A 17,719-nucleotide genomic window follows, 5' to 3' on the forward strand; every position below is an offset into this window, starting at 1 on the left:
GGAGGCGTGGTACTGAGGGAGGGTCACACTGTGGGAGGGGTGGTACTGAGGGAGAGTCACACTGAGGGAGGGGTGGTACTGAAGTAGGGTCACACTGTGGGGGGGTGATACTGAGGGAGGGTCACACTGTGGGGGGGTGATACTGAGGGAGGGTCACACTATGGAGGGGTGGTACTGAGTGAGGGTCACACTCTGGGGGGGTGGTACTGAGGGAGGGTCACACTGTGAGAGGGGTGGTACTGAGGGAGGGTCACACTGTGGGGGGGGTGGTACTGAAGGAGGGTCACACTGTGGGGGGGGTGGTACTGAGGGAGAGTCACACTGTGGGAGGGGTGGTACTGAAGTAGGGTCACACTGTGGGGGGGTGATACTGAGGGAGGGTCACTCTGTGGGAGGGGTGGTACTGAAGTAGGGTCACACTGTGGGAGGGGTGTTACTGAGGGAGTGTCAACCTGTGGGAGGGGTGGTACTGAGGGAGGGTCACACTCTGGGGGGGTGGTACTGAGGGAGGGTCACACTGTGGGAGGGGTGGTACTGAGTGAGGGTCACACTCTGGGGGGGTGGTACTGAGGGAGGGTCACACTCTGGGGGGGTGGTACTGAGGGAGGGTCACACTCTGGGGGGGTGTTACTGAGGGAGAGTCAACCTGTGGGAGGGGTGATACTGAGGGAGTGTCAACCTGTGGGAGGGGTGATACTGAAGGAGGGTCACACTGTGGGAGGGGTGATACTGAGGGAGAGTCACACTGAGGGAGGGGTGGTACTGAAGGAGGGTCACACTGTGGGAGGGGTGATACTGAGGGACGGATGCTGCACTATGAGAGGGGCAGGTTAGACAGAAGTTTAAAGTTCAAAGTACATGTACTCTGAACTGTGCATTTCGGTTGGTGACGTGTCCCTCGCACAGTTACCCACTGAGCAGCATCAGAAAGGGAGTGAATTAAAGGAAAGTTGAGGGTCTGTACACTGCTGCTGTCTGTAATCTTGCTTCAACCACTTCTAATGCTGTGCTTTCCACACGGAGACGTTATTAACCCACACCTCTCACCCTGAACTGATCATGCTATCTACCTAACGTTTAGCCTGGTATTGAGTGAGAAATGTAACCCACCTTCCGTCCATTACAGGGGAATAAATTACGTGCTTGACGCTCGGGAGGTTGGGATGAAGATATTTGAGGACTACACCAACTCTTGGTTCTGGATTTTGATGTGAGTACTGGCCAGATAGGACAAGACATTGTTGTGTCTCCGCAGAGTGGGTTAAACCAGGCTCTCTGCTCCGGATTCAGCAGCAAGAATCCCAGATCAAATTTCAGCTTCCACTCCAGGGATGCCAGAATAATTCCAGAATCTTCCCAAGGTGGGGACACGCTATGGAGGGGTGGTACTGAGGGAGGTTCACACTGTGAGAGGGGTGGTACTGAGGGAGGTTCACACTGTGAGAGGGGTGGTACTGAGGGAGGGTCACACTGTAGGAGGGGTGGTACTGAGGGAGGGTCACACTGTGGGAGGGGTGGTACTGAGGGAGGTTCACACTGTGAGAGGGGTGGTACTGAGGGAGGGTCACACTGTGGGAGGGGCGGTACTGAGGGAGGGTCACACTGTGGGAGGGGTGGTACTGAGGGAGGTTCACACTGTGAGAGGGGTGGTACTGAGGGAGGGTCACACTGTGGGAGGGGTGGTACTGAGGGAGGTTCACACTGTGTGAGGGGTGGTACTGAGGGAGGGTCACACTGTGGGAGGGGCGGTACTGAGGGAGGGTCACACTGTGGGAGGGGTGGTACTGAGGGAGGTTCACACTGTGAGAGGGGTGGTACTGAGGGAGGGTCACACTGTAGGAGGGGTGGTACTGAGGGAGGGTCACACTGTGGGAGGGGTGGTACTGAGGGAGGGTCACACTGTGGGGGGGGTGGTACTGAGGGAGGGTCACACTGTGGGAGGGGTGGTACTGAGGGAGGGTCACACTGTGGGAGGGGTGGTACTGAGGGAGGGTCACACTGTGAGAGGGGTGGTACTGAGGGAGGGTCACACTGTGGGAGGGGTGGTACTGAGGGAGGTTCACACTGTGAGAGGGGTGGTACTGAGGGAGGGTCACACTGTGGGAGGGGTGGTACTGAGGGAGAGTCACACTGTGGAGGGGTGGTACTGAGGGAGAGTCACACTGTGGGAGGGGTGGTACTGAGGGAGGGTCACACTATGGAGGGGTGGTACTGAGGGAGGGTCACACTGTGGGAGGGGTGGTACTGAGGGAGGTTCACACTGTGAGAGGGGTGGTACTGAGGGAGAGTCACACTGTGGGAGGGGTGGTACTGAGGGAGGGTCACACTGTGGGAGGGGTGGTACTGTGGGAGGGTCACACTTTGGGAGGGGTGGTACTGAGGGAGAGTCACACTGTGGGAGGGGTGGTACTGAGGGAGGGTCACACTATGGAGGGGTGGTACTGAGGGAGGGTCACACTGTGGGAGGGGTGGTACTGAGGGAGGTTCACACTGAGAGGGGTGGTACTGAGGGAGAGTCACACTGTGGGAGGGGTGGTACTGAGGGAGGGTCACACTGTGGGAGGGGTGGTACTGAGGGAGGGTCACACTTTGGGAGGGGTGGTACTGAGGGAGAGTCACACTGTGGGAGGGGTGGTACTGAGGGAGGGTCACACTATGGAGGGGTGGTACTGAGGGAGGGTCACACTGTGGGAGGGGTGGTACTGAGGGAGGTTCCCGCTGTGAGAGGGGTGGTACTGAGGGAGGGTCACACTGTGGGAGGGGTGGTACTGAGGGAGGTTCACACTGTGGGAGGGGTGGTACTGAGGGAGGGTCACACTATGGAGGGGTGGTACTGAGGGAGGGTCACACTGTGGGAGGGGTGGTACTGAGGGAGAGTCACACTGTGGGAGGGGTGGTACTGAGGGAGGGTCACACTGAGGGAGCGTCACACTGTGGGAGGGATGGTACTGAGGGAGGGTCACACTGTGAGAGAGCAGGTACTGAGGGAGCGTCACACTGTGGGAGGGGTGGTACTGAGGGAGGGTCACACTGTGGGAGGGGTGGTACTGATGGAGGGTCACACTGTGGGAGGGGTGGTACTGAGGGAGGGTCACACTGTGGGAGGAGTGGTACTGAGGGAGGGTCACACTGTGGGTGGGGTAGAGTTGGTGCACACAGTGTCTATGGACACAATGGGGGACTTCTGTGAACAGTGGCCAAAAAGTATCGGGAAGAAGGGTAATGAACATAGAGCGTGGGTCAGTATATGGAACTGCGACGTTGTGGCCATTATGGAGACTTGTCTGTCACAATGGCAGGAATAGCTCTTGTATGTTTTGGGTTAAAGGACAGGGAGGAATGTGGAAGAGGTGGGGGAGTGGCATTGCTAGTGAGGGATAATATCACAGTTGCAGAAGGGGAGGACGTCATGGAGTGGTTATCTACTGAGTCAGTGCAGATGGAAGGTGGAAACTGGAATCACTCTGTTGGGAGTATCCTACAGAATCTCCCAATAACCACAGAGACACTGAGGAACAGAACAGGAGGCAGATTTTGTAAAGCTGCGGGGTGGTTGTCGTGGGGGACTTTAGCTTCCCTAATATTGATTGGCACCTGCTCAGCGCAAGAAGTTTAGATGTGATGGAATTTGCTCGCCTAGGTGTGTCCAGGAAAGATTGCTGATACAAATGTAGACAGGATGACTAAAGGAGTGGCCATACTGGATCTGGAGCAAGGCAATGAACCAGGTCAGGTGTCAGATCTCTCAGTGGGGAACATTTTGGAGGAAGTAACCACAACTCCCTGATTATTACCAGATCCTTGGATGGGTATAGGAGCAGACAGTATGGGAAAGTATTTAATTGGGGGAGTGAGAATTATGATGCTATTGGGAACCTGGAAGAATAAACTGGGAATAATGTACTTGGGAAATGCACAATGGAAATATGGAAGTTGCGGCTGGGAAAGCATAGAAGGGTGGAGGAACCGTGGTTGATAAGAGATGTGTGGCATCTCGTCAAGATGCTCAGGAAGCTTAATGGTCTGAGGGTGGATAAATCTCCTGGACCTGATGGAATGCACCCTCGGGTTCTGAAGGAAGTAGCTGGAGAGATTACAGAGGCATTAACAATGATCTTTCAAGAATCAATAGAGTCTGGCATTGTACCGGATGACTGGAAAATTGCAAATGTTACTCCGCTATTTAAGAAGGGTGGGAGAAAGGAAACTATAGACTATAGATGTTAGCCTGATATCAGTGGTTGGGAAATTGTTGGAATTGATTGTTAGGGATGAGATTACAGAGTACCTGGAGGCACATGACAAGATAGGCCAGAGCCAGCATGGTTTCCTGAAAGGAAAATCGTCCTGGCCAAACCTATTGTAATTCTTTGAGGAAATTTCAAGTAGGGTAGACAAAGGAGATGCAGTAGACGTGGTGAACTTGGATTTTCAGAAGGCCTTTGACAAGGTACTGCACATGAGGCTGCTTAGCAAGATAAGAGCCCATGAAATTACAGGGAGGTTACTCACATGAATGGAGCATTGGCTGGTCGACAGAAACCAGAGTGGGAATAAAAGGATCCTATCGTGGCTGGCTGCTGGTTACCAATGGAGTTCCACAAGGGTCGGAGTTGGGACCACTGCTTTTTACAATGTATGTCAATGATTTAGACTATGTTATTAATGGATTTGTGACTATTACTTAGATGGGGAGAGAATTCAAAATGCAGAGATGCAAAGGGACTTGGGAGTCCTTGTGCAAGATACCCTAAAGGTTAACCTCTAGGTTAAGTCTGTTGTGAAGAAGGCGAATGTAATGTTGGTATTCATTTCTGGAGTTATAGAATATAAGAGCAGCGATATGATGTTGAGGCTTTATAAGGCACTCGTAAGACCATACTTGGAGTATTGTGTGCAGTTTTGGGCTCCTTATTTTAGAAAGGATATACTGACATTGAGAGGGTTCAGAGAAGATTCATGAAAATGATTCCAGGAATGAAAGGGTTACTGTATGAGGAACGTCTGGCAGCTCTTGGGCTGTATTCCCTGGAGTTCAGGAGAATGAGGGGGTATATCATAGAAACATTCTGAATGTTAAAAGGCCTGAACAGATTAGATATGGCAAAGTTATTTCCCATGGTTGGGGATTCTAGGACAAGAGGGCACGACTTCAGAATTGAAGGATGTCCTTTTAGAACTGAGATGCGGAGAAATTACTTTAGTCAGAGGGTGGTAAATCTGTGGAATTTGTTGCCACAAGCAGCTGTGGAGGCCAAGTCATTGGGAATATTTAAGGCAGAGATAGATGGGTACTTGATTAGCCAGGGCATCAAAGGGTATGGGGAGAAGGCAGGGGAGAGGGTATGACTGGAAGAATTGGATCAGCCCATGACTGAATGGCGGTGCAGGTTCGATGGGCCGAATGGCCTACTTTTGCTCCTATATCTTATAGTCTTATAAGAGGAAGAAAGAAGCTTCCCTAATGTTTAGGAATCAAGAATCAGGAGGAGTATATGAACCTGATGGCATGAACATTGACTTCCCTAACTTCCGTTAATGCCCCACCTCCCCCTCGTACCCCATCCATTATTTATTATATATATATATATATATATATATATATATATATATATATATATATACACACACACATACATACACATTCTTTTTCTCTCTCTCCTTTTCTCCCTCTGTCCCTCTGACTATACCCCTTGCCCATCCTCTGGGTCCCCCCCTCCCCCTTTTCCTTCTCCCTGGGCCTCCTGTTCCATGATCCTCTCATATCCCTTTCACCAATCACCTGTCCAGCTCTTGGCTCCATTCCCCCCCCCCTCCTGTCTTCTCCTATCATTTTGGATTTCCACCTCCCCCTCCCACTTTCAAATCTGTTACTAGCTCTTCTTTCAGTGAGCCCTGACGAAGGGTCTCGGCCTGAAACATCGACTACCTCTTCCCAGAGATGCTGCCTGGCCTGCTGCGTTCACCAGCATTTTTTGTGTGTTCAGCTTTTCAACACTTGTTTTTGGAGTTTAACCAGCGAGGTGTTTCTCCATGGTGCTTTTTCCTTCCCAGAAACTGCATTTAATTTTGAAGGGGCGATTGCATCAATGACATCTGTAATTTTAGAGTTGACATGGTCTGCGAGATCATTGACAGAGGCCGGAGAAAAGGCAGGTGTGGGAGGAAAGGTCTGTGTGAAAAATACCTCCGTCTTTTCAGTGATAGACCATTTTGTGATTACCTCTGTTTGAGCATTAGTGATTAGAGACCGTAATTTTAAAGAAAACACAGAAATGATCTGAAAGAGCAACAATTGGTTATCACAACCTCAGAGGTGTTAAGACATTTGGAGATGAGTAGGTCAAGGGTGTGGCCCTTTCTGTGTGTGGGCCCTGTCACATGCTGTATCAGTCCATCATTGTCTCGGCTGCAGAACAGTTCATTAGCACTACCGGGCTTGGGGTTATCAGCATGAATATTAAAGTCACCAATAGTGACTACCCAGTCAAAACCAATGCAAGCAATGGACAGTAGTTCAGCGAAGTCATCAAAAAAGGTTGCACAATAAGTTGGTGGCCTGTACAGTTAAAAATAAAGCATGATGGAAGGATTTCAACTAAAGAGCAAGATATTGAAAAGATGCGAATGTTCCTGGTGATATCTGCTTACACTGATAAGAATTTTAAACAGACCGCCTATTCCTCCCCCTCGTTTCTTTATCCTGGTCTGATTTACAAAATTAAATTAGGAGGAGCTGATTCAATGAGAACTCCTACACCGTTGTTTTGGTCCAGCCCAATCTCTGTTAGAAATGTAAAATCAGGGCTCTGCCTGATAATTAAGTCATTAATTAGAAGTGATTTGCCAGCCAAAGACCTAACATTTAGTAAGGCTAGGTTTAATGTCACCTCTCTGTGTTTGTCCCCAGTGGCCTGGTCATCACCATGATCGTCAGTTTGTTCTTCATCCTCTTGCTACGGTTCACCGCCGGCATTCTCTTCTGGTTCGTCATCTTCGGGGTGATCGCGGTGATTGGCTATGGTGAGTCTCGCTGTGAGCAACACGTGCGCGCGCGTGCGGATGTGTGTGTGTGCGCGCGGGTGTGGGTGTGTGTGTGTGCGCGCGCGGGTGTGGGTGTGTGTGCGCGCATGTGTGTGGGTGTGTGTGTGTGCGCGCGTGCAGATGTGTGTGTGTGCGCATGTGTGTGGGTGTGTGTGTGCGCGTGTGGATGTGTGTGCGCGCGTGCGGATGTGTGTGTGTGCGTGCGGGTGTGGGTGTGTGTGTGTGCGCGTGTGTGTGGGTGTGTGTGCGCGTGTGTGTGGGTGTGTGTGTGCGCGCGGGTGTGGGTGTGTGTGCGCGCGGGTGTTTGTGTGCATGTGTGTGTGTGTGTGTGTGTGTGTGTGTGTGTGTGTGTGTGTGTTGTGTTTTTATCGGACTGACCTTTGGGTTCACACAGCAGGTCAGGGTTTGGTGCTCCTGTGGGGAATGACTCACCTCCCAACACCCAGGGGTCATCGCCAATACCCAGGGCAAAAGTCAGGAGTGTGATTGAAGCTTCTTCTCTTAAAGATTAGCTTTATTTATCACATGTACATTGAAACATACAGTGAAATCAAATCCATGAGCATTGTGCTGGGCGGCTCGTAGGTCTTTGGAATGTGGAACCAGAATACCCAAGGAGGGCCTGTGGGTGGGTCTGAGCCTCGGGTTCCGGGGTGGACAGGCAGCTCCTGTGATTCTGGATGAGTACTCAATACATTGTGTATGTGTCACCCCTTGGAGAGCTGGGATGGAGAGTGGTAATGCTGACCTCCCAGTTAAATTCAGCAAGGAGAAAAATATAAAGGGATCTGGGAATACAGATCCATAATTCTTTAAAAGTGATGTCACAGGTGGATAGGGTTACTCTGGCATATTGGCTTTCAGAAATCAATGTACTGAGTGTAGGAGTTGGAGTGTTATGTTGAATTTGTGTAAGACACTGGCAAAGCCTAATTTGGAGTATTGTGTGCAGTTATGGTCACCTACCTACAGGAAAGATGTAAATAAAATTGAAAGAGTGCAGAGAAAATTTACAAGCATGTTACCAGGGCTTGAGGATCTGAGTTATAGGAAAAGGTCGAATAGGTTAGGACTTTTATTCCCTAGAGCGTAGGAGAATGAGAGGAGAATTATGAGGCATAGATAGAGTAAATGCAAGCAGACCTAGAATGGGGTGAGAGAGATAGTAAATCAGCCCTGATGGAGCAGACTCGATGGGCTGAATGGCCTAATTCTGCCCCTGTACCTTATGGTCTATTTGGCATTTCAACTCAGGGAATAAGACTAACTGTCAACTCTGCCTGTGCCTCTTATAATGTTATAAACGTCTATCATGTCTATGTAGATGGCACAAAGGTTGATGGTCTTTGGATAGTGTAGGAGATTGTTGTAGGTTACAATGGGACATTAATGGGAAATAGAGCTGGGCTGAAAAATGGCAGATAGAGTTCAACCTGGAAAAGTGTGAAGTGATTCACTTTGGTAGGTCGATCTTGAAGGTGGAGTACAGGGTTAATGGCAGGGTTCTTGGCAATGTGCAGGAACAAAGGGAACCTGAGTCCACGTCCTCAGGTCCCTGAAAGTTGCAGTCCAAGTGTGGTTAAGAGGGAGTGTAGAGTTGGCCTTCATTAGTCAGGGAATTAATTACATAAGCCCTAAGGTAATGTTACAGTTCTATAAAATTCTGGTTCGACCGCACGGAGTATTGTATTCAGTTCTGGGCTGCTCTTAAAGGAAGAATGTGGAAGCTTTAGAGAAGGTGCAGAGGAGATTCACCAGGACGCTGCCTGGATTAGTGAGCATGTCTTATGAGGAAAGGTTGAGTGAACTGGGGCTTTTCTCTTTGCAGTGAAGGAGGATGAGAAGTGACTTGAGTGAGATGTGCAAGGTTGGTAAGATAGATTGAGTGGACAGAGAGAATGTTTTCCCAGGGCGGAAATGACTAAACAAGGTGATTGGAGGGATGTTTGAGGGAATGTCCGAGAGTGGTGGGTGCATAGAATGTGCTGCTTGTTGTGGTGGTAAAGGCAGATATATTAGAGGCATGTACGAGTTCTTAGATAGGCACTTTAATGATAGAAATATATAGGACTACGTGGGAGGGAAGGACACCCTGACTAATCATGAACCTATCAACCTCCACCTTAAATATAGTCAAAGCCAATGAAATGCACAAATTTATCAACCTCTGGCTAAAGAAATTCCTCCTCATCTATTCTGAGGGATTTTGAATCTTTGAAGTTCTGCCAATTTTTGTCCTCCATTTCTCCTTCTCTAGCATTATTTTCCAGCCGTCCAATATCCACTCTCAACTCTCTTATCTCTGTCTCTCTCTCCCTCCCTCTCCCTCTCCCTCTCATGAAAAACTTATGGTATCCACTTTTATATTATTGGCTAACTTCCCTTCATACTTCATGTTTTCTCTCCTTATGGCTTTTTAAGTTGCCTTCTGTTGGTTATTAAAAGCTTCCCAATCCTCTAGTTTGCCACTCATTTTTGCTATAATGTATGCCCTATGCTTTGCTTTTATGCTGTCTTTGATTTCCATTGTCACCAATGGTTGCTTCATCCTCCTTTTAGAATACTTTTTCATCTTTGAGATGTATCTATTCCGAATTGTCCCCAGAAACTCCAGCCATTCCTGCTATGCTGTCATCTCTGCTGGTGTCGTCTTCCAATCAACTTTGGCTAGCTCATCTCTCTTACCTCTGCGATTCCCTTTGCTCCACTGTAAAACTGATACAACTGAGGTGCAAGATTCCCTAAAGGTTGATTTGCAGGTTGAGTCTGTGGCGAATGCGATGTTAGCATTCATTTCAGGAGGGTTTGGGTCCCTTATCGTAGAAAGGATGTGCTGGAATTGGAGAAGCTTCAAACGAGGTTCATAAAAATGATTTCAGGATTGAATGGGTTGTCTTATGAAGAGTATGTGATGGCTCAGGGCCTGTATTCACTCGAATTCAGAAGAATGAGGAGTGAGCTCAATGAAACCTATCAAATGAAAGGCCTCGACAGCGTGGATATGAAGAGGATATTTCCTATAGTCATAGTCATAGTCATACTTTATTGATCCCGGGGGAAATTGGTTTTCGTTACAGTTGCACCATAAATAATAAATAGTAATAAAACCATAAATAGTTAAATAGTAATATGTAAATTATGAAATAAGTCTAGGACCAGCCTATTGGCTCAGAGTGTCTGACCCTCCAAGGGAGGAGTTGTAAAGTTTGATGGCCACAGGCAGGAATGACTTCCTATGACGCTCAGTGTTGCATCTCGGTGGAATGAGTCTCTGGCTGAATGTACTCCTGTGCCCAACCAGTACATTATGTAGTGGATGGGAGACGTTGTCCAAGATGGCATGCAACTTAGACAGCATCCTCTTTTCAGACACCACCATCAGAGAGTCCAGTTCCATCCCCACAACATCACTGGCCTTACGAATGAGTTTGTTGATTCTGTTGGTGTCTGCTACCCTCAGCCTGCTGCCCCAGCACACAACAGCAAACATGATAGCAGTGGCCACCACAGACTCGTAGAACATCCTCAACATATAGTGGGTGAGTCTGAGACCAGAGGACACAGCATCAGAATAGAAAGGCGTCCTTTTAGAACGGAGATGAAGAAGAATTTCTTTAGCCAGAGAGTGTTGAATCTGTGGAATCTGTTGCCACAGACAGATATGAGGGCCAGGTCTTTATATTACCTTCAGGAGGAAGTTGATAGATTCGTGAGTGGTCAGGGCATGAAGGGATATGGGGTGAAGGCAGGAGAGTGGGGCAGATAGGAAAAATGGATCAGCTGTGATGAAATGGCAGAGCAGACTAGATAGACCAAATGGTCTAAACCTGCTCCTGTATCTTATGATCTTATGGTCTTATGGACTTTAGTTTCCCCTTCTCAAATTTCATGGCAAATCCTATTATATTATGATTCCTGCCTGTCTTACAAGGGTTCCTTTACCTTAAGCTCCCTAATGAAACCTGGTTCATTATACAACACCCAATACAAAATTGCCATTCCTTTAGTGGCCTCAACCACCAACTGCTCTAAAAAGCCATCTCGTGAACGTTCTACAAATTCCCTCTCTTGGGATCCAGCACCAACCTGATTTTCCCAATCTACCTGTGTATTGAAATCCCCCTTGATTATTGTAACATTGCACTTTTTGCATGCCTTTTCTATGTCCCGTTGTAATTTATCTTGCCCACCCTGGCTGTTATTTGGAGGCTTGTATATAGTTCTCATCAGGATCTTTACTCTTGCAATTTCTTAACTCTACCTACAAGGATTCTGCATCTTCTGATCCTATGTTACCTCTTTCTAAGGATTTGATTTCATGTTTTACCACCAAAGCCAGCCCTCTGCCTACCTGCATGAACTTTTGATACAATGTGTAGCCTTGAACGTGAAGGTCCCAGCTATAATCTACTTTCAGCCACGGCTCAGTGATGCCCACAACATCATACCTGCCAGTTTCTAACTGCGCTACCAGATCTCCGACCTGATTCCGTATTCTGAGTGCATTCAAATTTAACACTTCTCAATTTTGCCCCCATGTTATACTTCAGCTTCAGAATCAGATTTAACATCACTAGTGTATGTCATGAAATTTGTCTTTGCAGCAGTGATACAATGCAATACATAAAATGTTTATGGGTTCACTGTCCAATCAGAAATTGGATGGTAGAGGGGAAGAAGCTGTTCCTGACCCATTCATTGTGTGTCTTCAGGCTCCTATACCTCCTTCCTGATGGTAGCAATGATGGTAGCATGTCCTGGGTGATGGGGGTCCTTGATGATGGATGCTGTTTTTTGAGGCATCTACTCCTTGAAGATGTCCTGGATTCTGGGGAGACTCGTGCCCATGATGGAGCTGACTGAGTTTACAACTTTCTGTAGCTTATTTCAATCCTGTGCAGTGATCCACCCCCCCAATACCAGACGGTAGTGCAGCCAGTTGGAATGCTCTCCACAGCGTGTCTGTAGACATTTGCGAGTATCTTTATCAGAATCAAGTTTATTATCACTGACATGTGTCATGAAATTCGTTAACTTAGCAGCAGCAGTTCAATGTAATACATAGTATGGAAGAGAAAATAAATAAATTACAGTATACTTATACTGAATAGATTAAAAATCATGCAAAAACAGAAATAATAGATATATAAAAGTGAGGTAATGCTCATGGGTTCAATGTCCATTTAGGAATTGGATGGCAGAGGGAAGAAGCTGTTCCTGAATCGCTGTGTGTGTGCCTTCAGGCTTCTGTACCTCCTACCTGATGGTAACAGTGAGAAAAGGGCATGTCCTGGGTGCTGGAGGTCCTTAATAATGGACGCTGCCTTTCTGAGACGCTGCTCCTTGAAGATGTCCTGGGTACTTTGTAGGCTAGTATTCAAGATGGAGCTGACTAGATTTACAGCCCTCTGCAGTTTCTTTCTTTAGTGACAGACCAAATCACCTCAATGAAATACAGCCGCTGTTGCGCCTTCTTTGTAGCTGCATCGATATGTTGGGCCCAGGATAGATCCTCAGAGGTATTGATACCCAGGAACTTGAAGTTGTTCACTCTCTCCACTTCTGATCCCTCTATGAGGAGTGGTGTGTGTTCCCTCATCTTATCCTTTCTGGAGACCACAATCAGTTCTTTGATCTTACTGACATTGAGTGCCAGGTTGTTGCTGTGACACTACTCAACTAGCTGATGTATCTCGCTCCCGTATGCCCTTTCGTGACCATCTGAAATTCTGCCAACAATCCTTGTATCACCTACACATTTGAGCTGTTCCTAGCCACACAGTCATGGGCGTAGAGAGAGTGGAGCAGTGGGCTAAGCACACATTCCAGAGGCGCGCCAGGGATGATTGTCAGCGAGGTAGAGATGTTATTTCCAACCTGCACAGATTGTGATCTTCCAGTTAGGAAGTCGAGGATCCTGTTGCAGAGTTTGTGAACCCTGTAGAATTTCCTCTATTCCTGCATAAGTATGACCTAAATGTGATCAGGTCTTCATGCAAGTCCTACAACTAGATAAAGAGAACCAATTAAATAAATAACACAAAAATCATTATACTTGTTCATTTATTTATTGAGAAAAATGATCCAGTATTACATGTATTTGTTGGAAAAAGTATGTGAACCTTTGCTTTCAGTAAGTGGTGTGACCCCTTGTGCAGCAATAACTTCAACCAACTTTTCCAGTAACTGTTGATCAGTCCTGCACATCAGCTTGGCGGAATTTTAGGCCTTTCAAAACTGCTTCAACTCTGGGATGTTGGTGGACTTTCTTGCATGAACTTCTTACTTCAGTTCCTTCTACATTTCTATAGGATTAAGGTCAGGACTTTGGCTCAGCCATTCCAAAACACAAATTTTCTTCTTTTTAAACCATTCTGTTGTAGATTCACTCTTGTCTTGGTGCATTATCCAACTTCTATTAAGCTTCAGGTGACAGACTGCTACCCTGACGTTCTCCTGTGAAATGTCTTAATATAATTTTGAATTCATTGTTCCCTCAATGATTGCAAGCTGTCCAGGCCCTGAGGCAGCAAAACAGCCCCAAACCATGATGCTCCTTCCACCGTGCTTCACAGTTGGGATGAGGTTTTGGTGTTGGTGTGCAGTGCCCTTTTCCCTCCAAACATAGCAATGTGATTTTCTGCCAAAAAGTTCAACTTTTGTCTCATCTGTCCACAGAACTTTATCCCAGAAGCACTGTGGAACATCCAGGTGGTCTTTTGCAAACTTGAGACATGCAGCAATGTTTATTTTTGGAGAGCAGCGGTTCCCTTCGTGGTGTCCTTCCATGAACACCACTTTTGTTCAGTGTTTTTCTTATTGAACAGAGACTTTAGCAAGTTCTAGAGATCTTTTGCTGTTACCCTTGGGCTCTTTTTCACCTCCTTCAGCATTGCATGTTGTGCTCTTGATGTAATCTTTGCAGGACAGCCACTCCGAGGGAGAGTAGCAACAGTACTGAATTTCCTCCGTTTGGAGACAATTTCTCTTACTGTGGACTGATGAACACTAGGGTCTTTAGAAATGTTTTTGTAGCCTTTTCTAACTTCATGCATCTCTATAAATCTTCTAAGGTCCTCTGAAAGTCATTTTGATCGAGGCATGGTGCACATAAACAGATCTTTTACGAGAAGAACCCACACCTCCAATCTCATTTCATTGATTGGAACACCTGACTCCAAATAGCTTTCGTAAAAGGCATTACCCCAGAGGCTCACATACTTTTCCCAACAGATACGTGTAGTATTAGATCATTTTCCTCACTAAGTAAATGAACAAGTATAATGTTTTCGTGTTATTTATTTAATTGGGCTCTCTTTGTCTAGTTTTAGGACTTGCGTGAAGATCTGATCACATTTTAGGTCATATTTATGCAGAAGTAGAGAAAATTCTACAGGGTTCACTACCTTTCTAGCACCAGTAGCATGCCCACAACTTACTAACCCCAACCTGTACATCTTTTGTGTGTGGGAGGACCCCGAGGAAACCCACCTGGTCATCAGGGGAACATACAATCTCAGCGCTGGGAATTGCACCCCAGTCGCTGTGGCTGTAAAGCACTAGACTAACCACTGCTCTGCCATGCTGTGGGAACAGTAAAACAACCAGCACTGACAGAACGGGCTGAATGTTCTCTCCCTGAGCTGTGTGATTCCATCGGTGTCCTGCCCCCCCGTTCAGTAACATCCGTTTTACCGGCACCTTTCCTGGGTGATGTCTGCCTGAGTTGAAAGAGGAACAGACTGTGGCACAGTGCTGGAGCTGGTTTCAACACCCCTGCCTGCAGCTTCCTGCGGTCGGAAGGCGAGAGCTTGTGAAATATGGTGGGGGTGGCAGATTGTGCCTGGAGGTGTGAGCAGGTGGGCAGGGCTGCTGGCAACTGCTCCGGCTTGGTGGCCCATAGCCAGTCTTGCAGCAAAGGGAGCCGGGCGGACAGGGAAGGAGAGAGCAGTGCCTTCTGTGGCATGCGTCCCTCAGCTCCAGCAACCAGGGACCCACCCTGACTCGGGCTACTGTCAGAGCGAAGCACACTGATGTCTGCGAACGGAGGAGTGGTTAATGTTTCAAGTCATCAGGACTGGGGTTAGGGGCTGTCATGGAGGAAAGCAAGTCAGTTTTCACTGGGTAGAGAACTGCGAGCGTGTCAGCTGAGCCGTATAGTGTGGCTGGTTGTGGGACATTCAGCCCTTCGAGTCTGTCCTATCACTCATGTTGATCGTGATTGACCATCTACCTCTAGTTTCCTGTTCTCCACTCTCCCCATGTCTATAATACCATAAGGCATAGGAGTAGAATTAGACTATTCAGCCCATCGAGTCTGATCAGCCATTCCATCATGGATGATTTATTATCCTTGTCATCCCAAGTCTCCTGCCTTCTCCCCATAACCTTTGACGGCCTGACTAATTGAGAACCTATCAATGTCTGCTTTAAGTATACCCAATGACTTGGCCTCCACAGCCGTCCTTAGCAATGAATTCCACAGATTCACTACCCTCTGGCTAAAGAAATTCCTTCTCACCTCTGTTCTAAATGGACATCCCTCGATTCCGAGGTTGTTCCCTCTGGTCCAGACTCCACAACTGTGGAAAACATCCTCTCCACATCTACGCTGTCTCAGTGTTAAAATACTTAATAGAACAGTACAGCGGGACCTTCAGCCCACAATGGTGCCTACACCTTTATTCCTCCTACCAAAGTGTATGACCATACACCTCCCTGCACTATATTCCATCTGCCACTTCTTTACCCATTCTCCCAATCTGTCTAAGTCCTTCTGCAGACTCCCTGCTCCCTCAACACTACCTGCCCCTCCACTTACCTTTATATCGTCTGCAAAGTTTAGCCACAAAGCCATAAATTCCATCGTCCTCATTAGTGTCATCCACTACTGAAGCGGCCCCAAGACAGAGGCCTAGTAACTGGCTGCCTTTATTCCCACTCTTTGCCTCCTGCCAGTCAGCTAGTCTCCTGTCCATGCTATCTTTCTATCTTTGCTGTACTACCTCAGGCTACCCAACCCCTCACGTTGTCCGCTGCCCAGCCCGACGCATTCCTCTATCTCTGTGTTGCTGAGGCTTCCCGCTGTGATGGGTTTCTCTGCCTGCTGTCTAAACCTGTGTTTCCTCACTGTCTCAGGGATCTGGCATTGCTACTGGGAATACAGCAGCCTGAAGGGGAAGCCCGGCAGCGACATCCCCATCTCCGACATTGGCTTCCAGACTGACCTGAGGGTCTACTTGCAGCTCAGACAGACCTGGCTTGCCTTCAGTAAGTCTGCCTCCCTCCTCATCGAGGGCCCAGAGTGAGGAAGGGCAGCCTCTGGGGGTTTGGGCCCTGGGAAATGGGTGAGGGCCATTGGGGTGCGCTGGCAGAGGGTGTAGACGTCGGTTTTGGGTGGATTGGCAGCTGGTCACCTTTTACGGATGATAGAGGCTCTGTCCACTGGAAGGACAGTGGGTTCTGGATGATTGGGACACATTGGCACCAGTGCATTTTGGCCTAATTAATCAGCTGCCCCAATTAGCTGGAAATAGTTAATAAGGTATAAGACCAACTGTAACAAATTATGTATTTCAATGAAATACAGAACAAGTTAGAACACTACCAAGCTATGTATTAGTTTCTAACAGATAATGACGAAGGAATTCATCCGGTGTACACAATGAATAAAGTCAGTTCAGACACCCAGTGCAGATAGCGGACTGCTTTCACGCAGTGCCATCAAAGGTTCAAACGTCCAATTCAATGCCAGAGAGATGTATACAATATACATCCTGAAATGCTTTTTCTTCTCCAACATCCACGAAAACAGAGGAGTGCCCCAAAGAATAAATGACAGTTAAACGTGAAAACCCCAAAGTCCCCTCCCTCCTGCGTGTAAGTGGCAGCGAGCAACGATTGCCCCTCCCCCACCAACAAAAAAAGAAGCATGTATCGGCACGGCCCCCGCACACTCACACGTGAGCAAAGCAACAGCAAAGACACAGACTCGCAGTAACCCCAAAGACTTCACGTTTCACCCGGCATTCGACATACCACAGTTTCTCTCTCTTTCCTAATAGGGGAGAAGGAGGTGTCTCTATTTTTCCCAGTGAGCGGGGAGACATAACAAACAACTTGCTGGTTTACGATGTTAGAAGTCCATTACGTTGCTTTTTCTGAGCTCTGTTCCCAAAGATCGCAAAGATCTCAGGCCTCCGGGCACACAGCCGTAGGTATTCCAACTCCCCCGATGACACAGGGGTCTCCTGCCATGACACTGACCCTGGATCTGCCTGTCTCCAAAGCCCTGAGATCCTAGGCTTCCAAATTCGAGCCGGACTCTCAGGCTGAACCCTTGGCGTGCTGAACAACGGCCAGTCCTGCAACCCCGAGAACGGGTCCCATTCCCGCAAAGAACCAAAGTCAGCGTGTGACTCCAGGTCAGGGTCTTCAAAAGAACCCTGAAAGGGAAAAATAAAGGTATTAAAGATGGAAGTAGAGCTGTTTCCGAAGATGAAAGCAAAGGAGCCACCATTTAGCGGCATCTTAACTTTGCTTCTATCAATGATTGGATCCTCCAAATAATTTTCATTGTAACATTCAAGATGATTGTTGATACCTTCAAATTCTTCATAACTCCTAACTAGTTGAAGGAATGAAATTGTTTCATTTCCTTTCCCGGTTGCTCCTG

General features: G+C 47.7%; 1 protein-coding gene across 4 annotated transcripts in view; it reads left to right on the forward strand.

The window, feature by feature from the left end:
* Positions 1 to 17,719, forward strand: part of LOC134355076 (choline transporter-like protein 5) — a 202,401-nt gene that overhangs the window by 133,771 nt on the left and 50,911 nt on the right. For all 4 annotated transcript variants that reach the window (XM_063064811.1, XM_063064810.1, XM_063064814.1 and 1 more), the window contains 3 exons: positions 1,127 to 1,210; positions 6,911 to 7,023; positions 16,183 to 16,314. In XM_063064811.1, coding sequence (XP_062920881.1) covers positions 1,127 to 1,210; positions 6,911 to 7,023; positions 16,183 to 16,314 — 329 coding nt within the window. The remainder of the gene's footprint in view (positions 1 to 1,126; positions 1,211 to 6,910; positions 7,024 to 16,182; positions 16,315 to 17,719) is intronic.

This window comes from Mobula hypostoma, chromosome 12 (genome assembly GCF_963921235.1).
Source record: "Mobula hypostoma chromosome 12, sMobHyp1.1, whole genome shotgun sequence".
Classification (NCBI taxonomy): Eukaryota; Metazoa; Chordata; class Chondrichthyes; order Myliobatiformes; family Myliobatidae; genus Mobula; species Mobula hypostoma.